General features: G+C 40.7%; 1 protein-coding gene across 3 annotated transcripts in view; it reads left to right on the top strand.

The window, feature by feature from the left end:
- The window catches only part of LOC144509306 (cAMP-dependent protein kinase inhibitor alpha-like), a 101,877-nt gene extending 76,623 nt beyond the window's left edge, over positions 1-25,254 (top strand). For all 3 annotated transcript variants that reach the window (XM_078237949.1, XM_078237950.1, XM_078237951.1), the window contains exons 3-4: positions 18,885-19,053; positions 21,459-25,254. In XM_078237949.1, the coding sequence (XP_078094075.1) occupies positions 18,909-19,053; positions 21,459-21,541 (228 nt within the window). In that variant the 5' untranslated portion in view covers positions 18,885-18,908 and the 3' untranslated portion in view covers positions 21,542-25,254. The remainder of the gene's footprint in view (positions 1-18,884; positions 19,054-21,458) is intronic.
- The last annotated feature ends 31 nt before the right edge of the window (positions 25,255-25,285 follow it).

Below are 25,285 nucleotides of genomic sequence, written 5' to 3'. Positions count from 1 at the left end.
CCACAATGTGTTTACCAAATCCCTCATGAGCAATTGGTTCCTTGTATATGGGCAGTAAATAAACCAGAGATATTATATCATTAAAATAACATGACTGCTTATTCCTCCAATTTAAATGCTAGAACAGAAAATTTATGTGCCATTCTATAGTCGTTGTAATTACCATAATCTAGAGAATACCATCATCACAATTTGGAGAAATATCAGCATGTTTGTGTCAATGAGGTTCCAACACATCCGCAATTTTAATGGAGGCTGCATTATACTTGTTCTTTAGTGATCCTACTGAGGTGTGTAAAAAAAAAACTGATGAGCTTAAAAGAGAAAATTGGAAAACCATGAATTCTCAAATGTGTAATTAAGGTGGTGGAGGAGGCATAAAATATGTGAAGAAAATAACATCTTAATTGCTGATTTCATTGCAGACAAGAGTGCTTTAAGGCTCATGTAGCACCAGCCCAGCTGGAAATACTGGAACTCCACAGACAGAAATACTTAAATTTATGAAGTGTTTCAAAGAATGACATTAATATGATCAAAAATCACAAGCTACAGTCAGTTATAAATAATGGAATTTGGGGATACTTAAGTTGTGCCTTTTAAAATTTACAGTTCTTCTGAGTCCGTAAGTTGATAAGCATAACAGACGTTATTTTCAACTGTTGACTGCACATTTGTCACACTTGGTGCCAACAGTTGAATACAGAGGGAGAGGGGGGGAATTTGGCAATCTGGGTCTGCCTAATGCAATACTTAACTAGGCCTGTATTAAGCAATGAACAGATGTAGAAGGCAAATAGCAAGAGTATTTGATGGAGGGTGCTGAGAGTTAAAGCAATTTTGTCCATCTGACAACATGAATTGATAAATGATGTGGCATATGGCTGTGGTTACCTCACCAGATCCAAACGCGTCCAACTTGTCTGATGCTTCATCCTTCAAGATCATTTCCCAGTGCTGTCAATACAATGGCCATGATTTTCCAGACACACCACGGTGAGATAGTGGGATTTTCAGTGGCTGAGGTGGCTGGCAATTGGCCACCGGTGGGTTCTTCCAGTCCTGTCAAAGTCAATGGGCATTTGCATTGCTTGCCAGCTGTGCTGGTGGGGAACCCACCACGGTCAAACTGGAAGATTCCTCTGTCAGGAGGGGCCAGAAAGGCCTGTGTCTTTTTTTGTCTTGAGAGCTGATTATAACAACAGTGTTAAAGGCAAGCAACACTGACAATATGCAGTGATAATGAACAGAACATTGATGGACTTGAGGTGTAAAGTGTCACTGAAGTTTTTTTACTTCTTGTCAGGGCCAATGATACCAAAATATCTCAGCAACTAAAATGGAGATATTATCTGATACTATGTGGGTGCAATCTTGCTGGCCGTTCACGCTACCCTCCCACTGCAGCGGGGTCAGAATTTGGCACCCAGCCTAATCTCCGTTCACTGCAGCAGGTTGGAAAAATCTTATTGATAAATTGTAGGCATAAAGACACTAAAGACTATCAAAGGTCTTTTAGAGTCTGGTTTTATTGTGATTAAACTTTAAACAAAGAAAAATATCAGTTGGGAACATTTGGACTTGCATGAACAGGAAATCTGTGGAAAATTGTAACTATGAAAAGGCATTTAATTTGAAGTTTGCTAAAATGGAAGAATCCATTAACAAAACTTAAAAATGCTGAATGGCAAGAATATTTAGTTTAGCCAGTACATTTATGGGGATCACCATATGACGGTGGTACAGTGGTTAGCACTGCTGCCTCTCGGCACCAGGGACCTGGGTTCGATTCCTGGCTTGGGTCACTGTCTGTGCGGAGTCTACATGTTCTCACTGTGTCTGCATAGGTTTCCTCTGGGTCCTCCAGTTTCCTCTCAATCTGAAAGACGTGCTAGTTAGGTGCATTGGCAATGCTAAATTCTCCCTCAGCGTACTCGAACAGGTGCTGGATTGTGGCAACTGGAGGATTTTCACAGTAACTTCATTGCAGTGTTAATGTAAGCCTACTTGTGACACTAATAAATAAACTTTAAACTCATGCTAGGCCGTCTGGATAGTCTGTTTATTAATTGAGTATAGTTGAAGAATCTGCATCTATCATGATGGAGATATTTCTGGGAGGACAGTTGTGATCTTACTTTTCAGGAGAAGTGTAACTTTGGTCTTCAAGGAACTGCTGGCATTGCTCTTTACCTAATTAAGTATGAATGACAGTATAGTTTTGTGCAATTGGATTTGATTGAAACTTTTAAAAAGCAATTGAATATGTACTTGAAGAGAATGAACTTTCTGGGGTGCAGGTGTAAAGTTCTTTTACAGAGCTGGCACAGGTTTAACAGCTGAATGAATTTTACAGCTTGGCCAATCGTTTCCATAATCATACATATCCATGTACCCTTTTTTTAAAGAACAAATTTAACTTTTTAGCCTTCATTTTCTGAATAGTTCCCTCTTCTTCATAGGCACTAAACTCACCCTGCACCCCTCTATCCCTTCCACAAACTCCCTTTCACCCCGAGTTTTGAAATGGTTGATGCCTTCCAAATCTGCACAAATCTCTCCAGTCAGGTTTCTGCCCCTCCCACAACACTGAAATGGTCTTAACCAAAGTCACCAATGATGTTCCCTATGGCTGTCAGCATGGTGCATGATCCCTCCTTGACCTCTAAAGCTTTTGACATTCATCCAACACTGCTCTTCAGCTGCCTATTTAATAGTAGCAACATCAACACCAGCAATGGCCTCTTTCCCCCAGCTCTCCCATCATTAACTGCAGAATTTACCAAGAATCTCTCTCCTTGGGGCTCTAACAACATCCTTGTTCCATGTGTTATCAGTAGTACCACTGTCCACTGGCATGGGGTTAGCTTCCATGTGCACACTGACACCTAGTTCAACCTTCCACTGGCTCTGTGCTGTCAGACTGCTAGTTCAACATTTAGTTTTGCAAGAGCCACAATTCTCTCCAGCTAAACACTGGGAAGACTGGCTTTGATCTCTGCCTGAATCAGACTGTTAGCAATCTTGGTGTCTTATCTGATCCCAAGCTGAGTTCTGATCCATATCTCTCCCTCAACCCTTTATAATCCTCCCTACAACTCCCCTTTCCTAGTTTCTCCTTTTGGATCAGCGTCCATTGTTGTTTTTTGTTTGGCTCTGAAGTGCTTTGTCGACATACAAGATGCTTTCTAAATGTAAAATGTTTCTTGCTGAAAATTGGGTTGAGGGGTGTATGTGTATTGCATTAGTGACCTTAGGCATGTGTACGCTCAAAACAACAGCAAATTTCAAGGGGTCTTTTCATTCAGGAGGAAACTAGTCTTTTTTTAATCAATTTGGCACTCTTAAAAATAAGAAGGTTTCACGAGGAAAGCTGTTTAAAAAAAAAAAGACTTTTATGTTTTTTATAAATAGCACACTGTTGTAAATCTTTGAAGAAAGGAAATTGAAAAATTGTAATGGGTTTACATGAATACCTTTTGGTATTACAGAACACACTGCTTGTTTCAGGAGTAGCAAATACTATTCAGCCCAAGAGACCCATTAATTTTGGATTAATCTTGGCACTATCGGTGTCCCTTAAAATATGTCAGTGCCTTCTCTTTAGTGACGCAGTTTTAAACAGTTTATACAGTATGCTTGAATATGCTTCCTGGATGATTGTTTTTTACACTCGCTTGTGTACCCCTCCTAATTTGCAATTAGGAATTGTCTTGTATTCAAATCTTTTACCACTGAACAATTTGCATCAGCAATTTCCAGTCTTTAAATCACACATTCCTGCTTTTCTGTCTCGTTCGATGTTTCCTACTGTTTGAATTTTTCCCATAGCATACATTTTTTTTAAACCAAGAATCTGAGCAGCCTCCTTGCTCCCAGGCCTATGCTAATTATAGCCTCTGAGCTAGTTGTTGGCAAGTATGTGACATAAACTGCAATTGATGCATCCTCCAGTGATCCTATCTTCAGACTTAAATTCTGAAATGTGGATGAAGGCCCTAATACTATGGTATAGCACAGTGTCACGGCTGAAAAGGGAAAACAAGAAATAAGATTGGTGCTTACTTAGATGACTGGAAGCTTGGGTTTTGAAAGCTTCTGCAGATTGTACATTTCGGTTCGACCTGCTTTGCCTCCGTTCAGCACGCAATCTGTCAGTAAAGCTAAGACTTGGAACGTTTTATGAGGGGAAGCAAAGTCGCACATACACATCCTGCTGTGGGAAGCTGTGCATTGTACAAGTGGTTCCCCAGGCCAGAGTGCTATTTTCTTCCCCTTGCCTCCTTCCATTCAACATTGAGGGGTTGACCTTAAATTTGTATGTTGCCCGCAACCTTTAATGATCCAATGAGCTTTCCTACAGCATAGTTTCTTTCACAGGGACTTTTTATGGGTGTTTTCATTAATTGTAATGTCAAATACTGACTAAAAAACGTTGGTTCCTCTGACTTCCCAGCAGGATCCCCATTCTGTAGGTTCCTCATGATGTCTGGACAGAAAGTGAAAGTTTCGCAATTGTGAAACACATTTTTAAGTTGTCAAGAAGAGAATGATACCACATCAACACCAGAACATAATTAAAAACAGAAAATGCTGGCAACCTCAGCAGGTCTGTCAGTATACGGAATGTTTAGGTCAGTTATTTTTCATCAGAAGGTCATGGATCTAAGTCTGTTTCTCTCTCCACAGATGCTGCCAGACCTGCTGAGTAATTCCAGCATTTTCTGTTTTTATTTCAGATTTACAGCATCCTCAGTATTTTTTTGTACCAGTAAATCTTTTTATGTTTAAACTGATATAAAACAGGACAAGGTCAATATTCTGTTATCTTAAGGTTAGCATGCAGGTTCAGTCAGCAATTAGGAAGGCAAATGCAATGTCAGCATTCATGTCGAGCGAGCTAGAATACAAGAGCAGGGATGTAGTTCTGAGGCTGTATAAGGCTCTGGTCAGGCCCCATTTGGAGTATAGTGAGCAGTTTTGGGCCCCATACTTAAGGAAGGATGTGCTGGCCTTGGAAAGGGTCCAGAGGAGATGCAGAAGAATGATCCCTGGAATGAAGAGCTTGTCGTATGAGGAATGGTTGAGGACTCTGGATCTGTACTCGTTGGAGTTTAGAAGGATGAAGGGGGGATCTGATTGAAACTTGCAGGATGCTGCAAGGCCTGGATAGAGTGGACGTGGAGAGGATGTTTTCCCCTAGTAGAAAAAACTAGAACCAGAGGGCACAACCTCAGACTAAAGGGGCGATCCTTTAAAACAGAGATGAGGACGAATTTCTTCAGCCAGAGAGTGGTGAATCTGTGGAACTCTTTTCCGCAGAAGGCTGTGGAGGCCAGGTCATTGAGTGTCTTTAAGACCGAGATAGATAGGTTCTTTGATTAATAAGGGGATCAGGGGTTATGGGGAAAAGGCAGGAGAATGGGGATGAGAAAATTATCAGCCATGATTGAATGACTCGATGGGCCGAGTGGCCTAATTCTGCTCCTATATCTTATGGTCTTATGTAGCGTAGAAACAAATAATGATTTGTACACCCAATTTTTTGCATACAAGTATTAAATTCTTCATCAGACTGTAGGGAACAATATGTCATTGTACTTTAGTGAGCTCTCTTTTCAGAACCAGAATAATAAACTGGTGTTGTCTTGTGGATACTGTGTCACATGTTAATCTAATGTCTTTTTAATATTGTCGTTATTTAGATTCAAAGTTCTGTTTTGACCCAGCGCTTTCTCACATTTATCTGATCAGTTTTTTTGTTACCACATGATAGTTTAAATTATAATCAATCTTGTGAATCACCAGGCATCTTCTGCCATCAGGTTTTTGAACCTCGAGCTGGGTGTCACCCAACAGTACCTTCCTGCTTTATGTTGCAAATCTATCATCCTTATGCTGAAAAGATAGCTTCCATTATAAAAGCTGGCAGGTTCTACACTGAAAAGATTGATCTATCTTTCTGCTTCCAGGCGCTGAAGGATCTGCCATATGTTTCCAGCATTTTGTTTCTTTACCTCCAGCTATGCAGAATTTGCAGTTTTTTTCTATTTCTCATGATTTACTGATCTTATTCAAACTTAGGTGGCTTTGCACTTAATGGGATTTGACTGTTAACCTAAACTACTTGCATTAAAAACAACATTTTGAGCATGTGTAAAAGCAAAATACTGTGGATGCTGGAATCTGAAACAAAAACAGAAAATGCTGGAAAATCTCAGCAGGTCTGATAGCAACCGTGGGAAGAGAATAGAGCTGATGTTTCAAATTTAGATGACCCTTCGTCAGAGCCTTTCCACAGATGCTGACGAAGGGTCATCCAAACTTGAAACATTAGCTCTATTCTCGCTCCATGGTTGCAGTCAGACTTGGTGGGATTTTCCAGCATTTTCTGATTTTGTTTCGTGTTGAGCATATGTCCAAATTCAATCTTTTTCTGTTGAAATGTTCCATACTCTTTAACTTTTGCTTCACAGGACAAAAATTAATGTTTATCCATGTAAAACATAATGGAGGTGGGATAAACAAATTCAGTAGTCTTGACCATAACTTAAGGTGGGTTTTGGGAGAACAGGAAATGACTTGCAGAAATACCAGCCCCAGTCCATTGCAATTTATTTTGTTTTAGCTCAGGTGGTATCCCGCTTCTTAACTGTATTTCACCAAGTCTTCTTTGGCTGTCTCCATTTTCTTTTTCCATTTGGTGGTGTCTATTCTACTGCCCATATGTCCAGAAGGTGAAATATCTGTCCTGTCAGAGTCTGTCCTCTCGCCATGATGTCCTGCAGGTGCTCCTCACCAGTTCGCTGTAGCACTTCTTCGTTGGTGATGTTATTTCTCCATGTATCGCCCAGGATCTTACATAGGCAACACTGATGAAAGATGTCCAACTTATGTGATATCTTTGCATTCTCTTCTGTGTGTTGCTGGCATAGATTGCAGTTGGTGCTACTGCGAACATGAAGTCACAGTTCATGGTTGTATTGTGTTGGATGCCCAGACCATATGAAGTTGCTGGAAGACCTTGAAATTGCTTTGCCCATTCTTGTGCGTATAAGGGCAATGTTGCTCCCTAGGTAGAGGAATTGGTCAACATTCTTGATGCAGTATTACCCAATGGTGATATGAGGGCCTTGTTGCCATCAGTCATTGTTGTCTAGGTCTTCTCACAGCTGATGTGTAGACCAACTTTAGTGTTGATACTGTGTGGATAGTGTGGATAAATCCCCAGGACCAGACAGGGTATTCCCACGGACCTTGAGGGAAGCTAGTGTTGAACTTGCAGGGGCCCTGGCAGACATATTTAAAATGTCAGTATTCACGGGGGAGGTGCCGGATGATTGGAGGGTGGCTCATGTTGTTCCGTTGTTTAAAAAAGGTTCCAAAAGAAATCCAGGAAATTATAGGCCAGTAAGTTTGACGTCAGTGGTGGGCAAGTTATTGGAAGGTGTGATAAGGTATAGGATCTACAAATATTTGGATAGACAGGGACTTATTAGGGAGAGTCAACATGGCTTTGTGCGTGGTAGGTCATGTTTGACCAATCTATTAGAGTTTTTCGAGGAGGTTACCAGGAAAGTAGATGAAGGGAAGGCGGTGGATGTTGTCTACCTGGATTTCAGCAAGGCCTTTGACAAGGTCCCTCATGGGAGGTTAGTTAGGAAGGTTCAGTCGCTGGGTATACATGGGGAGGTAGTAAATTGGATTAGACACTGGCTCAATGGAAGAAGCCAGAGTGTGGTTGTGGAGGATTGCTTCTGAGTGGAGGCCTGTGACTAGTGGTGTGCAGCAGGGATCGGTGTTGGGTCCATTGTTGTTTGTCATCTATATCAATGATCTGGATGATAATGTGGTAAATTGGATCAGCAAGTTTGCTGATGATACAAAGATTGGAGGTGTAGTGGACAGTGAGGAAGGTTTTCAAAGCTTGCAGAGGGATTTGGACCAACTAGAAAAATGGGCTGAAAAATGGCAAATGGAATTTAACGCAGACAAGTGTGAGATATTGCACATTGGAAGGACAAACCAAAGTAGAACGTACAGGGTAAATGGTAGGACTCTGAAGAGTGCAGTTGAACAGAGGGATCTGGGAATACAGGTACAGAATTCCCTAAAAGTGATGTCACGGGTGGATAGGGTCGTAAAGAGTGCCTTTGGTACATTGGCCTTTATAAATTGGAGTATCGAGTATAAAAGTTGGAGTGTTATGGTAAGGTTATATAAGACATTGGTGAGGCCGAATTTGGAGTATTGTGTACAGTTTTGGTCACCTAGTTACAGGAAGGATGTAAATAAGATTGAAAGAGTGCAGAGAAGGTTCACAAGGATGTTGCCGGGACTTGAGAAGCTCAGTTACAGAGAGAGATTGAATAGGTTGAGACTTTATTCCCTGGAGCGTAGAAGATTGAGGGGAGATTTGATAGAGGTGTATAAGATTTTGATGGATATAGATAGAGTGAATGCAAGCAGGCTTTTTCCGCTGAGGCTGGGGGAGAAAAAAAAACAGAGGGCATGGGTTAAGGGTGAAAGGAGAAAAGTTTAAAGGGAATATTAGGGGGGGCTTCTTCATGCAGAGAGTGGTGGGAGTGTGGAATGAGCTGCCGGATAAAGTGGTAAATGCGGGGTCACTTTTAACATTTAAGAAAAACTTGGGCGGGTTCATGGATGAGAGGAGTATGGAGGGATATGGCCCAAGTGCAGGTCAGTGGGATTAGGCAAAAAATGGTTCGGCACAGACAAGAAGGGCCAAAAGGCCTGTTTCTGAGCTGTAATTTTCTATGGTTCTATGGTATTCTCAGGATCGGTGGTCATATCTTGGATAACATCAAGGATTCTGATTTGTCCATTTTAAAATCACATACTGTTAGACAGACGGGGTCTCTAGCTGCCCGAGGATGGCAATATAATGATGGTGGGAATGGGGCAGTAAGTTAAATGCCACCATTTTCAGAGAGCTGTGGCTTTATTTTCTGTCAGATATAAGGCTTCAAAATCTCAAATATAGATACAGGTTTAAGGAGTAATTTTACAGGTCGGTGCCTCAGGAGAGATACTCGTCCATGTTCAAGACTTTGATATTTGCTATTCAGAATTTTCCAACCTTCCTTTTCAATGTTTGGAAAACAGTAGGATATACAGGAACACAAGCTTGTAAAATTATCCCTCAAGCATTTCTGCATTATCTGTATTTGTGTGTCTGTGCACTGGTGTGACTATCTGTTTTTATTTGCATCTGTGTAGGGTGGTGAATCTACATATTGTATATAAATGTAGCCAGGGTAAGAAATAGTGGCAAACAGTAATGCATTCAAATCTTGCAATTCGAATGATTTTTATTTACTGAACATTTTGATATTGGTAAAGACAGGAGCTATTTCCCCCAGGGATGACGTACAACTTTGCTTATCCTCTTCTCATTGGGCGAACTGAAAAAGCTATCAAAATATATTGAGATTTCTGCTCTAAGCTTGCAATTTAACATCCACTTTCAAAAGGCCAATATTGAAACTTTCTTTTGTCCTGAGTTGCTGATTTATCTGATGTACTGACTCAAATAATCCCCTCCCAGCCTTTAGTTTTTAGTCGTGTGTATCTCTGTATAGCAGTGAATGTTAAAGCAAAAAAAAAGAATTTTTGACTGATTTTTATAACCAAAACTTGTGGGAACATCACAAGGCTTTGCTAATTGGAAACTTAACTAATGATTAGGCATTTCCCTGATATAATTGAGCCATAGTTGGCATACATTTTGCAACCTTGTATGTAGCTGAACCCCATTTTGCAGAAGCACGTAAAAACAACTCCTCTATCGATTGTTACTCCGATGATATTGGATCATGGAGCTTCAGTGCACTGTGACCAGGATTGATTTGAGCTTGTTCTTGTGATTGCTCACTGTTCTGTATCTATTTTGTCATGCAGAAACCATTCCCCTTCATTCCATTTTGGCCATCCCTCATGCATCTAGGCATCAAATAATGAATGGCATTATTATCTTGATTGTATGCCACCCGTAGCAAGAACGATGCTTCTGTTAATGGCAGCATGCTTTTGATATTAGGCAAACAGACTGCATCTCCGATAGTACAAATACTTTTTTTATGAATCGTAACACTGTTCAGATTTTGCAGCATTACAAAAATATGCTATGTTGTAGCTTCACCAGATTGACACCTCATTATTAGGCTTGCCTGGTGTTGCTCCAGTATGCTCTCCTGCATTCTTCTTTGAGCCAGGGTTGATGCGCTTGCTTGGTGGCAATGATAGAGCGGGAGATGTGCCGGGCCATGAGATTACAGATTGTGGTTCTATAGAATTCTGCTGATGGCCCACAGTGTGCCCTATGGATGCCCAGTCTTGAGTTGCGAGATCTGTTTGCAGTCTACCATGTTTAGCACGATGGTAGTGCCACACATGATGGTTTCCTCAGGGTGAAGATGGGACTATGTGGTGGTCACTTCCACTGATACTGTCATGGACAGATGCATCTATGACGGGTAGATTGACGAGGATGAGATCAAATGTTTTTTCTCTCTTGTTGGTTCCTTGGTCTAGCAGTGATATCCATTAGGAATTAGCCAGTTCAGTCAGTAGTGGCGCCACTGAGCCACTCTTGGTGATGGACAGTGCAAAGTTTAAAAGAGGGGGTCGGACAGGTTTGTTTCTCCCATGTTTATTCCATTTGTATCATGAAAATATTCCAAGAGTGATTAAAGAGCTTGCTGGATTATTAGTTGGAGGTTACATCCTTAATATAAGATACACCAATGACACTTCTTTTTGCTGAGTGAAAGTGAGGGGGAAATAAAGGGCTGAGCACGGTGGCAAAGTGGTTAGCATTGCTGCCTCACTGCGCCAGGAACCTGGGTTCAATTCTGGCCTTGGGAGATTGTCTGTGTGGGTTTCCTCCCAAAGTCCGGGTTAGGTTGGCCATGCTAAATTGCCCCTTAGTGTCAGGAGGATTTGTGGGGTAAATACATGGGGTTAGGGGGATAGTGCCTGGGTGGGATTGTTGTCGGTGCAGGCTCAATGGGCCAAATGATCGTCTTCTGCACTGCCAGGATTCTATGATCATAAATTGTAAGAAAACAAAATGTCTCCTCGTGTTCAAAAAGAAAATCATACTAGAATGTAAGATCAGAGTGAAGAATGAAAAAAATGAAACGGGTAGATGCATTTTTTAAACCGACATATGTTTAGTACATGAACAATCGATGATCAGCCAAGATCAAAATGAATGGTGGAGGAGGGCCGAAAGGCGGCCTCCTGCTGCTAGTTTCTACATTTCTATTGGACAGAACGTGAGACTAAGAAATAAGATAAGGGATTGGAATGGCCAAAGATGCATTTCAAAAAATGAAACAAATGGTGATTGACTCGATTAGCCATGAAAACAAAACTGAAAATCACAGCAGTTTTGACATGCAGAAGTGAGGGTTGGATGTTCAGTGACGCAATGCAGAGAAGAATTCAGGCTGCAAAGTTATGGCAAATAATGAACACATATTGGACAAGTCACATTACCAGTGAAGAGGTGCTGGTAAAATCTGAGGCTTAGAGAACTCTGCGGACCAAGATCAGGAAGAGATGGTTAGAATTTCTTGGACATTTTAATATGAAATCCGAATTTAGAAAGTCTGATGTTGATGGGATAGATTGACGGTAAAAGAAATCAAGGTAGACAAAGAACAAGGTTTTTCTGAAAGAGCCTTGCAAGCTGAATGAATGCACCACCAACGCTGATGATTCGTGCCAACAGAGCAAGATCAGCATTGGAACTCCATGTCTGGGCAAAGCATGCCAATGCCCACTTGGGTATGGTATCTGAAGAGACATGAAGTTCTGCTCTCATTTTTTTGAATGAAAGTGTGGGATGCATAGTTGCAATATTTGTGAGATTGACTGTAGCATATTCTATCTGAAGGTAGTGGGTGTTACAAGTTCAGTGTCATTAAATGTGTGTTTTCAGTTACTAATGGAAATATTTTGTGCCATTGATTTGTGCTCCTGTTTCCTGGAAAAATCACATCCTTCATTGTTCCGGAACCCATGTCTCCCACAGTTCTTGGACACTTCTAATGCTCCTGTTAACTAACATCTAATGAGGCTGCTCCTGTTAACTAACATCGAATGAGGCTGCTCCTGGTAACTAACATCTAATGAGGCTGCTTCCAGCATCAATTCACTCAATCAGTCACATTTCTGACATCACAGTCAGCTGGCTGGAAAGAAGGCTGTAGCCCTGCATGGATATGTGGAAGATGCAGAAAAACACCAGCGTTGGGAGTGGAAAGGCTGTGGGGGATTCAGAGCTGATTCTTGTAATTTTCTGAAATGTAATGACACATGCACATGAGATCAGCAAAGTAATAAATGCAATCCACACATTAACCCATAATGCATGCTATTTATACAAAGGTTAAAGATGAACGGGCAGGAAGGTTTATTTATTAGTGTCGCAGATAGGCTTACATTAACCCTGCAAAGAAGTTATTGTGAAAATACCCTAGTTGCCACACTCCGGTGCCTGTTCGGATACACTGAGGGAGAATTTAGCATGGCAAATGCACTTAACCTGCACATCTTTCGGACTTTGGAAGGAACTGGATTACCCAGAAAAAACACACGCAAACACTGGGAGAATGTACAGACTCCACACAGACAGTGACCCAAGCCAGGAATTGAACCCGAGTCCCTGGTGCTGTGAGGCAGCAGTGCTAACCACCGTGTCACTGTTAATGGAATGAGTAATGTCGGATCAGCCATGATCCTATTGAACGGCGGAGCAGGCTCGAGGGGCCAAATGGCCTACTCCTGTTCTTATTTCTTATGGTTACATTCTGTAGTATATTTTGCCAGTTACCATGATAACCAGAAAATCACAAGTAAATATTGACAAATGGCCAGAAATTAATTCAGAACATCTGACATGGACCAAAAAGGTATTTGTGTATGTATCGCCACAAAACGTGTATGTATTTTTTTCTCCTGCAAAGGAGCCCTGACCAGCCTAATCTGTTCCTTTTGAATCTAACTTAAAGTTGCATTTGCTTATCAAAGAACATCCCTCGAGCAGCAGATAAGCTCTTAATTCACTTCTGCATGTCCAGCAATTAGAATAGATTACATGGACTTACAAGGGACAACTGCATCTCCTGATTTGTAATACACAGAGTCAGCATAGATCTCTTGCCAGGGCTAGAAAAGTGTAGCTATGAGGGAGAGACAGGACAGGTTGGGGCTATTTTCCTTGGAACAAAGAAGGCTGAGGATAACTTGATAGAGGTGTACAAAATTGAGGGGAAGAGATAGTGGATAGGATGAAATTGTTTCTCTTGGTGGAGAATTCTAGAACCTGAGGACATAAATTCAAGATAAGTGGCAGTAGGTGTAGAGGGGACACGAGGAAGAACATTTTTATGTAGAGGGTGGTGGATGTCTGGAATTCACCGCCCAAGTTGGTGGTGGAGGCAGAGACCCTAAACTATTTTTAAAAGTACCTGGATCTGCACCTTTAAATGCTGTAAGCTACAAGGCTGTGGGCTGCTTGCAGGAAGGTGGAATTGGAAAGGGCACCTGGGTGTGCTCGGGCTGGCATGGACAAGATGGGCTGAATGACCTCCTTCTGTGCTTTAACTTTTCTGTGGTTCTATCTACTTGAGCAAATTAATATTTGTCGCATTATATGACATAACACTTTGCTACAAGTATAATTCCCAATATCATGAAAGATCTGACTATATTCTATCTACTGGATAGCTACATAATTACTTGATATGTTTTAAACAATTCAATTTTGGGAAACTCGACTGCCTTCAAAATTCATTCATCTCAATGGGTAAATTTTTGTGAAGATTTTTAATCATTACTGGATGACTTGGTGCATGTAACTGGGTGATCTGAAATGGGAAAAGTTTATCATTACTCATTTTCAATATGTTTCAGAATTAATAATTCAGCAACCATTGGTGCAATCTAGTTATGATACAAATTCTAAATGTCTTGTATTTGTTGAGCAAATTCAGTTTCAAGGATGGAAACAATGGCAATCTTGCACCTTGTTAATGACACTCTATTTGTGTCAAGTTTAAATTAAATATAACATCTTTCACATCGTGGTTTACATGTCCCAAAGCACTTCATAGCATTGAAGTACTTAGAAGTTGTGTCACTTGCAACGTGGGCAAATAAGGCAATTATTTTCACACAGCAAGGTCCCACAATAAGATGAATGACAAAATGATCTATATTTCTGGACTTTGAGGGTTAAACCTTTAGCCATGCACTGGGAGAACTCTGCAATGTGGTTGAGATATTTTATGCCCACCTGAGGATAGACTCATTTAAAAGATGCCTTATTATTTTATTGTTCATATGAGAAAATGGCCTGCATGTTGTTGGAGAGCCTGCATATTGACACTTAAAACCGTAAAATCTATTCCGCTGAATGATGAGTATATGCCGATTAAAATTGGAGGCTTAGATCAGTTGGCATTAGATTCTTTAACATATTCTTGCAGAATGCTGAAGAGTCCACCAAAGCAAATTAAAAATAACAAGGCATATTCTTGCTGACATAGATGATGATGTTCTACATTGCAGCTAGCAAATTTGTGTTGTACAACTGATTATTTTCATAAATCTAGCTATCAGTCATCACCATATGCCTTCTTTAAACATCATACACCTAAATGGTTAACAGCCATCGATAATAGCTTATATTAATTACCTTGTATGCTCATGGTGCCAGACTGCAGTGTCGTCCAGATTTTCAAAACCTGGACTAAAAATAGATATAATTTGCATGAGTGCCCTTTTTACTCTAAGCTGTAACTTGGACTGAAAGAAACCATGGAAGTGATCCAATTTGTCTGTAAATGAGATTTTGTTTGTAAAATTTATAACCTGCAAAAATTCCTTCCAATATCAGAAAGTGCTATATGCACATAAATACTCAATTTTCTACTGTAATATGATTGGTACCATTCACTTTAAGAGCCCCAATTAGTGACTGGGTGGGAAGGCTGTACCACCCTGGAGTTAATCGGGCAGAGTGTACAGGATGGGGATCCTTCTGTTTTTTTACTTCTACATGATTAAATGGCCCCACCTTTAAAGTTGCTGCTGGGGAGGATTGGGCATTAAATCATGCCCATTTTTAGATATTCCTGGAACTGCTGCTTGACTGCAGTTTTACTGCTACTTTATTTGGTAGCAAAAGCCACCAGCTTTCGGAACAGGCTGTCCCTTCGTCAGGTGGGTGGGAGTTCTGATTACAAACAGGGCACAAAGACACAAACTCAATTTACATGAATAATGATTGGAATGTGAGTCTTTACAGCTAATCAAGTCTCAAAGGTACAGACAATGTGAGTGGAGGGAGCATTAAGCACAGGTTAAAGAGATGTGTATTGTCTCCAGACAGGACAGCAAGTGAGATTTTGCACATCCAGGCAGGTTGTGGGGGTTATAGATAGTGTGACATGAACCCAAGATCCCGGTTGAGGCCGTCCTCGTGTGCGGAACCTGGCTATCCGTCTCTGCTCAGCGACTCTGCGCTGTCGTGTGTCGTGAAGGCTGCCTTGGAGAACGCTTACCCGGAGATCAGAGGCTGAATGCCCGTGACAGCTGAAGTGCTCCCCAACAGGAAGAGAACAGTCTTGCCTGGTGATTGTCGAGCGGTGATCATTCATCCATTGTCGTAGCGTCTGCATGGTTTCCCCAATGTACCATGCCTTGGGACATCCTTTCCTGCAGCGTAACAGGTAGATAACGTTGGCCGAGTTGCAAGAGTATGTACCATGTACCTGGTGGATGGTGTTTTCGTGTGAGATGATGGCATCCGTGTCGATGATCCGGCACGTCTTGCAGAGGTTGCTGTGGCAGGGTTGTGTGGTGCCGTGGCCACTGTTCTCCTGAAGGCTGGGTAGTTTGCTGCGGACAGTGGTCTGTTTGAGGTTGTGCGGGTGTTTGAAGGCAAGAAGTGGGGGTGTGGGGATGGCCTTGGTGAGATGTTCGTCTTCATCGATGACATGTTGAAGGCTCTGGAGGAGATGTCGTAGCTTCTTCGCTCTGGGGAAGTACTGGACGACGAAGGGTACTCTGTCCACCGTGTTTGTCTTTTGAGGAGGTCGGTGCGGTTTTTCGCTGTGGCACGTCGAGCGCCATATCCTGTTCTTGTGAGGGCATCTTTTAGCGTCTGGAGGTGTCTGTTGCGATCCTCCTCATTCGAGCAGATCCTGTGTATACGGAGAGCTTGTCCGTAGGGGATGGCTTCTTTAATGTGTTTAGGGTGGAAGCTGGAGAAGTGGAGCATCGTGAGGTTATCCGTGGGCTTGCGCTACAGTGAGGTGCTGAGGTGGCCGTCCTTAATGGAGATGCGTATGTCCAAGAATGCAACCGATTCCAGAGAGTAGTCCATGGTGAGTCTGATGGTGGGATGGAACTTGTTGATGTCATCATATGACAATACACATCTCTTTAACCTGTGCTTAATGCTCCCTCCCTCACATTGTCTGTACCTTTAAGACTTGATTAGCTGTAAAGACTCTCACTCCAATCATTATTCATGTAAATTGAGTTTGTGTCTTTGTGCCCTGTTTGTAATCAGAACTCCCACCCACCTGATGAAGGGACAGCCTGTACCGAAAGCTAGTGGCTTTTGCTACCAAATAAACCTGTTGGACTTTAACCTGGTGTTCTTAGACTTCTTACTGTGTTTACCCCAGTCCAGCGCTGGCATCTCCACATCTATACTCATTAAACCAAGGTTGATCTGGTTAATAACAGAGTAAGGGTTATGCCAGGTCATAAGATTACAGATGGCATAAGCCATCATTACTACAGGTCAGGGTGTTGTCAGGATTAATAGCCTTTGCTGTATCCAGGGCCTTCAGCTGTTTTTTGATCACAAGTTGAAGACCTGCACCTGTGCCACTGGAAATCTCAGGAAGGGGCCGGGTTCAATCATCCACTCGGCATTTCTGGCTGAAAATGATTGCATGTGCTTCAGCCTGGTCTTTTGCACTTGTGTGCTGGGCTCCACCGTCATTGAAAATGGTGATATTTGTGACACCATGTACTCCAGTTATGTTATCCATTAATGTCTGGTTGCAGCAGGACTGAAAAGTTTTGATTTGATTCATTGTGGGATCACATAGCTCTGTCTTGACGACACTGCTGTCACTTCCTAGAATACATGTAGTCTCTTGTGTTGCAGCTTCATGAGACTGGCATCTCATTTTTAGATATTCCTGGAACTGCTGCTGGACTGCTGTCCTATACTCATTAAACCAGGGTTGATCTGGTTAATGACAGAGTAAAGGTTGTGCCAGGTCATAAGATTACAGATTGCAGTTGAATACAATTTTGCTGCTGCGAATACTGGGGCTGTGGATTTGATGTGAATCAGTTGTGCTTGTTGAATAGATGGTGCATCTAATGTCCTGTGGCTGTTGAACAGTATTAGGCCTAGATTTATGATTCAATCCTGTTTCAGTATGTGCCTCCACCTCCCCTAATTCTGGTCTCCTTTTTTATTTTCTTTCCCTCCGTTGAACAATGGCAGTCTTCAGCAATAATCCCTTCCATTACTACTATCCCTGCCTTCAAAAGTTTCCTAAAAGCTTATTTCGGATTTTCTTTTGTATTTCTACCATCACATCTCAGCCTTTGGTTATTTTTTTCTTCTATGAAATGTTTTATGATACATAGAACATAGAACAGTACAGCACAGAACAGGCCCTTCGGCCCACGATGTTGTGCCGAGCTTTATCTGAAACCAAGATCAAGCTATCCCACTCCCTATCATCCTGGTGTGCCCCATGTGCCTATCCAATAACCGCTTAAATGTTCCTAAAGTGTCTGACTCCACTATCACTGCAGGCAGTCCATTCCACACCCCAACCACTCTCTGCGTAAAGAACCTACCTCTGATATCCTTCCTATATCTCCCACCACGAACCCTACAGTTATGCCCCCTTGTAATAGCTCCATCCACCCGAGGAAATAGTCTATCCCCTTCATCATTTTATAAACCTCTATTAAGTCTCCCCTCAGCCTCCTCCACTCCAGAGAGAACAGCCCTAGCTCCCTCAACCTTTCCTCAGAAGACCTACCCTCCAAACCAGGCAGCATCCTGCTAAATCTCTTCTGCACTCTTTCCAGCGCTTCCACATCCTTCTTATAGTGAGGTGACCAGAACTGCACACAATATTCCAAATGTGGTCTCACCAAGGTCCTGTACAGTTGCAGCATAACCCCACAGCTCTTAAACTTCAACCCCCTGTTAATAAAAGCTAACACACTATAGGCCTTCTTCACAGCTCTATCCACTTGAGTGGCAACCTTTAGAGATCTGTGGATGTGGACCCCAAGATCTCTCTGTTCCTCCACAGTCTTCAGAACCCTACCTTTGACCCTGTAATCCACATTTAAATTAGACCTACCAAAATGAATCACCTCACATTTATCAGGGTTAAACTCCATTTGCCATTTTTCAGCCCAGCTTTGCATCCTATCTATGTCTCTTTGCAGCCACAACAGCCCTCCACCTCATCCACTACTCCACCAATCTTGATGTCATCAGCAAATTTATTGATCCACCCTTCAGCCCCCTCCTCTAAGTCATTCATAAAAATCACAAAGAGCAGAGGACCAAGCACTGATCCCTGTGGCACTCCGCTAGCAACCTGCCTCCAGTCCGAAAATTTTCCATCCACCACCACCCTCTGTCTTCGATCAGACAGCCAGTTACCTATCCAATCGGCCAACTTTCCCTCTATCCCACACCTCCTTACTTTCATCATAAGCTGACCACTTAGGATGTTGAAGATCCTAAATAAGTGCAAGTTCTTGAAGGATTCATTACTCTCATATACTTTCAGGTGGCATAAAGACAAATTGTTGCAATGACTGAGGTGGAGCCTGTGCTGGACTTCGCTACGTCAGGACGGACGGGCCGAAGAAATGCTTTGCCTGATATCCTAGGCTCACCTGCTGGAGTCAGTCCATCAGAACTTCCCATGAAATTGGCAGAACTTTCTATTAATGCAGGTATGAACTATCAGTCATTGTGTGTGCCTTTTGAGGGGAATTTGTGTAACTATGGGCACGGATAGCTATTCTACATATGCTTAAGCTATTTTTGTAATTACTTTTTTATATTGTGGTATTTATTACCTCATAAATTACCAGTTCAAATGAAAATTCCATTGTTTGAATTGAGTGGTTTCATCACTGAAGCAATAGTTTTACAGGTCACTATACTCCGGGTCAAAGAGCAGCAAACTAAGTTTGCTCATGTGAATTGTTTTTCTTTCCAAGACATTAAATTCCTATTTTAAAAATAAACTCTTCATTTTATAAGCACTTTACCTTTAGTTACAATAAACACAAGCAATTTGAAGGTCATATTATTACTTCTACAGTATTCTAATTTTTGCCCCCCTCATCTCTAATAGTACTGACTTTGCAGTGTATAGCTTCATGGAGGATAGGTGTCTTCTGGTTAGCTAGCTATTCTGCATGAATGAATTAAGGCAGCATTCTGACAGTCTATTTCTGTCCTCAGTAGATTTCTGCCTGCAACATGCAGGGGTCACTGAATTGAGTACCTTGGTAAATTTTTGCTTTCCTTCAGCAATTGTATTTTTTAAACTACTGCCCCCAGATCAGTTAATCTAGCAGACAACTTTTAGTCTTTGCTACCATAGTACAAAAAGTTTTATTTTGTCTGTTAGCTCATTGTAATATTCAGCACACGATTATCTTTCCTTAAAACGAATGGCTTAAATGCAGTTTCACAACTTTAAAATATGTTGCTTTTATGCAAAATGGTGGTCATCGATTTAATGAAACAGAATTTAGAACAGGAAAGTCAATTTGCCTGACTTAAGATTATCCAATTTATCTACCCAACTTTTCATCATATCCCTTGATCCCTAATTGTTTCTGAACTCTTGTTTGCTTCAGTGGCCTTTCCTGATAATGTATTGCACAGTGTAATGCTTTGAGTTAAAATCTTCTGCCCGAGTTCCCCTCTGCTTCAAACTTTTTAAAATCTCTCCCCTCGTATTTGAACTCGATCGCACGTTATATAACACATTGAAGCTGATCACAATAGGTGTGCACACACACTGGGAGGAATCTTCCCCGTTGAACATGGCAGTCAGAAGAGACTTTTCAACTGTACAAGTCAATAATCCAGATAAACAGTCTGTGAATGCCCTGAATGTCAATGCATTAAGTGGAATGAATTCACTTTTTAATTCAATTTTTTTACATGTCTATGCATGTATTAATAAATCAAGTAAGATTGAATTAAATAAGATTGTAAAAATCAATAACTTAATGTCTGGAATTTCTTTACAAGTGTCATTTCACTGACATGAATATCCTATATTCTTTCATAAATGTCTGTTACAGTTCAGAGATTTGTTCAAGTCAGTACCATAGGCAATTGATATGCCAGCCCAAGTAGAATCACATTATTCCAGTTGGCCTTTTTATAATTCATATTTATTTGTTTTCTTTTTCTTGAATTATAAGACCGCTTTCATGATGGCTGGGTTGGTAATGGTAAATACTATTTGGTCCAACAGGCCTGACTCTAGGCTGACGAAGATGTCAACCAGGGTTCCTGGTCACCATCCTGTGATTTTTGCTGAAAGGGCTAACATTTGCATGTGGATCAATGAAAGATCTGTCCTTCAGTTAAATAGCCTGCATACACCCAATGTCTAGGCTCACATAACCTGGAATTGCTTGAGATGAGGTACTGATCAGCATCTGGTGCATGTACAACTGAACTAATGTTGCCAAAGTCCCAGATGACCATTGGCTGCTCTCCCCTTTTTGAGGGGGAGAACTGACTGGTGGTGATTTAACCTGAGGACCACACCTCGGGCAAGGTTGAGAAGGCGAGCTTTCATGAATAAGCTCAGACAGTATGGGAATTGAACCTGCGCTGTTGGCATCACTAACATCTGAGCTAAATCGACCCGCACACTAAACTCCAGCTAGTCTGAATCTGAAGAAAATAATGATGATAAATTGAAGTGCAAATAGGCATTACAAAAGTTAGAAACTTAACCTACGGTCTAATAATGTAGACATGCTGTAGTTCGTATCTTAGAAATGCTCATATCTCATGCCCATAAGATTTATGTGATTGAGTTTGGCTCTTGCTGACAAATTAGAGGACGGTTTGGTGGATAAATGATTATTGATTTGATGGGGTGAAATTGTGTAGTAATTTCTTAGTAAATAAAACTGCACATCGTACCAACTAAGAATGTGAAATGAACATGGAAATAAAGTAATAGTAGCTTTTACATGCATGTTTTCACTGAGTCTGTTCTGTAAGGGATCAACAACAAATTAGTTTCTTAAGATCAAAATTTCAGTTTAGTAGACAAAAGGCACTATTAATTTTTCTCATTGTTTTATTTTGAATAAAGAAGGAGCAGAAGGAACTCAGACGCCATCAACAGAGGTACCACCTGAGCCAACAGAGAGTCCAGAGCTGAAAGATGCGTCATAACGTGTCAAGAAAGAACATTTATACTAAAGACTGTGTGTCAATAAAGCTTTAAATCAAATGACCTGAAAATCATCAGGATTCCTTGACTCTGTGTCAAGTTCACCTGTGTCTGGCGAGTCAAAGGGAAGGCAAGGTGTGGAGAAAATTTACTGAACAACATACAATAAATCAACCTTGTGGCTTGGAAATGAAATCTGGAAAACAGTTGAGATGAAAATGAAATTCAGAAGTTAATCTTCGAGTCTAATATTTAATGAACTATCACCTGGATTAAGCCCTAGAAGATGATGGAAAAGACAGATTCACAGTTATTTGACAGAAATCAGTTGCTGTGATGATCTGGTGCAATTTTCCCCCCTCATCCTTTATCCTTGTTGCATTGACAGATTATACACAACAGAAGCATTGATTATTTGGATAGCAATCTGGTTTATGGATTTTTCTGACTTTAAGCCACCAAACATATTTCAAAAGACCACATCAGACTTGGTCAACATTTTGCCTTGATCCTTAAAATGGTCCATTTTGTATGCCTGTGCTTTAGTTAACTGAACATTTGAGATGTTCAACATATGAGCAACAATTTCATTGGGGTAAAATTGTGCTATTTGAATGAAATTCTTCTCACACTAACTGTTTGAAACTACTGCTTGATTTTAACCCTGTGTTTCTGTATTATTTTGTTGCTTGTTAGCCAAATACTGCAATTTAAAAAGCCCCTTTCCCCATCTGTCATTTGTGGCATCACAACCCACTATATTTTAATCCCTCTGTCAATTAAAAATACCTTTCAGCCCAGAATTTGAGGGTATGTAATAAATCTTAGAGCTACCAACATTGTGGAAATGTCGGCAGTGAAATCTATGATCAAAAGAAGTGAAGCATATCATAACATCATTTAAACACGAGCTATGTTTAACTTTTCTGAGTGAAATGCATCAAAATAGGCTCAATTTCCAAACTAAAAAGAGTGAATTGTGTTTGAAGTGAGATTTAAGTTTGTTTTTCTAATATAATAAGTTGCATATACCTATATTGCCCCAAGAGTAAAATTGACTGTGGGAACTTTAGTTAAACTGGATTATGAAAGAAAGTTAAAGCTTATCACATCTATGAATCTGGCTCAGAACTACTTTGAAACTGTGGGTGGCATTGTCACTAAAATGAGCTGAAACTCAGCTGACTGGATTAACTTTCTGCAATTTTCAGATCATTCTTTTTGCTTGGAAAGCATGCTGGAATGTGAAATGCTGTCATGATATTCAGCTGCACATATTGAAATACTGTGGTATACACCTATAGGTTTTCAATAATTGGATTTCATGGAAAATACCCCAGTTGGGTATATCTAAAAGTTCTGGAGACATTACAGTAGAGATTTTTAACAGACCTCATCTCTCAAATATCCATTTTTTTAATGGCTCTTTGTCTTCATGTTTATACTGAAGAGGAGTAACACCTCCAAAATAGGTGGAAGCTTCTGTGCATTAGGGTAAGGATTTAACTGTGGACTTGTATATGCAAGATCCTATAAGAATGGGCTTGGCTGAGAAGCTAACTATACAACACACTAAGTAAAAGATAATAAGTCATACTGTTTAGCCAGTGCACTTTTCAGTGTCAATTCTTGTACATTGTCAATTGGCTAGGTTTGTGCCGATAACAGAGAGCTGATAGTTTAGAGTAGAACAACCTGTGTTAAGTACTGTCGGTGCTTTTATCATCTGCCTCGTATCTCAAATGTGTATGAATGATGAATATATATTGTACAAATTGTATATGAATCTTGAAATTGCATATAACTTCATAACACCCGATAGGTGTACCGTGGTATGTTGTATAAAGTGTATCTAGGCTCTGTAAATTTGTCTGAAGAAGTGAGTGAATGAGTGTGAATGGTTAAATTGCCAAAGATTTGTAGGTATAGCATACTTGGACCAAGTTATACTGAGCTAAGAGGTACATCCATGAGTTAAAAACATGCTGGAATGAACTTCAATTAATAAATCTCAACATGTATTCCAATTCCACAGACTTGACAGCAGCAAGAGCATTGCTAACCAATTGCAACCCAAATAAGGCCCACATTATCTAATATTTCTGAAGAGAGAGACATTGCACAATATGTTTGTCTTGCATTCAACAGGACAAACACACTATCAAATTTCAAACAATCTCAATTTATATTACAGGAGATAAAAGTAGTGATTGGTTGGTAAGTTAACAGTAGCCAAGGCATTGCCATGGCGAAAGCAACAGGGAACCATAGGCTTCCCCCAGACTTGAACATATTTTGTTTGCAGTCAATTCACTACTGCACTGGTGAGGGATAGGGTGAGGGTGGTATTTAATCATGGATGAAACAAGGCAGCCTCCTTTTTAAAAGCCTCTTTATTCTTAATCATATGGTGGATTAATGGAATACGGTAATGCTTATATTGGTCTACTTATAGGTTGCTGGACTTTTAATTTGTGTTTATGTTCATCCTACTTAGCTCCTGTGGGGATGGATGTAGGCATTAGACAAAGAAAGCAGTTAACTGGTGATGGACCCAAAATGAGAGAATGCCCATGAAGCCAGTATGGAAGATATCATTTCTCCTTTACCAACTGGAATACGTTTTAAAGGATGATGGCTATATAATTCAAATCAGCAAAACTTTGCTTTTCAATCATTGTATCTGTTGAAGCCTGTCATTTCTACCTTGTTCTGGTGTTGGAGCACAAATCCAATTAACATAAATCTTTACTCAACAGCAGTAATAACTTCATCGTGATTTCAAAGGACTTGCAGTGAGGCACCAAGGAATTTATTTTGTGTCATTACTCCTTGTATTTCCATTCTTCTGTCTTGGTATAGAAGCTGACATTCATTCTGGCACATCATTTGAAAATAATTCTTCATACTTTGCTGATCCTCTTAGTGTGTTCTTTTCTAAAAGAAAAAATTCAGTCGCTGGCATTTGACATCTTTCGGTGTTCCTACAGTATAAATTTTTGTCTGCTTGAGTGGTAAGTGTGTGAAGTGGATCATGTGGCCTTCATAGAAATTTCACTGAAATAAATGAATGAAAAGAGGATGGATAATACCTCTGACAGATTACCGTCAAGGTAGTGAAGATGAAAATATACCCCAATGGTGATAAAATCACTCAAAGATACAATAACGTTTTCAGTAATATTAAGTTTTAAAAATGTATAACTATCCTTGCTTTCCTTTGTGTAAAGAGCAACAGACACATGGGAACACCTGGACGTTTCCCTCCAAGCCACTCTCCATCCTGACTTGGAAATCGAGTGTTGTTCATTCATTTGTGAGTCAGAATTATGGAACCTTCTCCTTAGTGCTGTGGGTGTACCTAAGCCACAGGGACTCCAGTGGTTTATGAAGAACTCATCACCATCTTCTTGAGGGCAATTGGGATGGGTAATAAATGCTGGCCAGGCAATGCCCAAATCCTATGAGTGAACTAGAACTCGGTGGGTGTAGTAGCATAGCCCTTTAAGAGGGGAGTGTTTCTCAAGGACCCTATGGATCATCCCGGTGGGAAACTGAGCCAATCAGCGGGAGAGGGCAGACCACGGGTCAAGAAGGGACTTTCAGTTGGAGCCAGGGAATCGAACAGAGCAGTCACATTTGTAATCTAGTCAGACCTTGTTGTACATATATATTTCTTCTGTTGGCAATAAAGTCTTTTATTGTTTAAGCCACACTGAGTTGCCCTCGATCTATTACATTGGTGA

The sequence above is a fragment of the Mustelus asterias genome, chromosome 21 (genome assembly GCF_964213995.1).
Source record: "Mustelus asterias chromosome 21, sMusAst1.hap1.1, whole genome shotgun sequence".
Taxonomy (NCBI): domain Eukaryota; kingdom Metazoa; phylum Chordata; class Chondrichthyes; order Carcharhiniformes; family Triakidae; genus Mustelus; species Mustelus asterias.
This window is presented reverse-complemented; position numbering and strand designations above follow the sequence as displayed.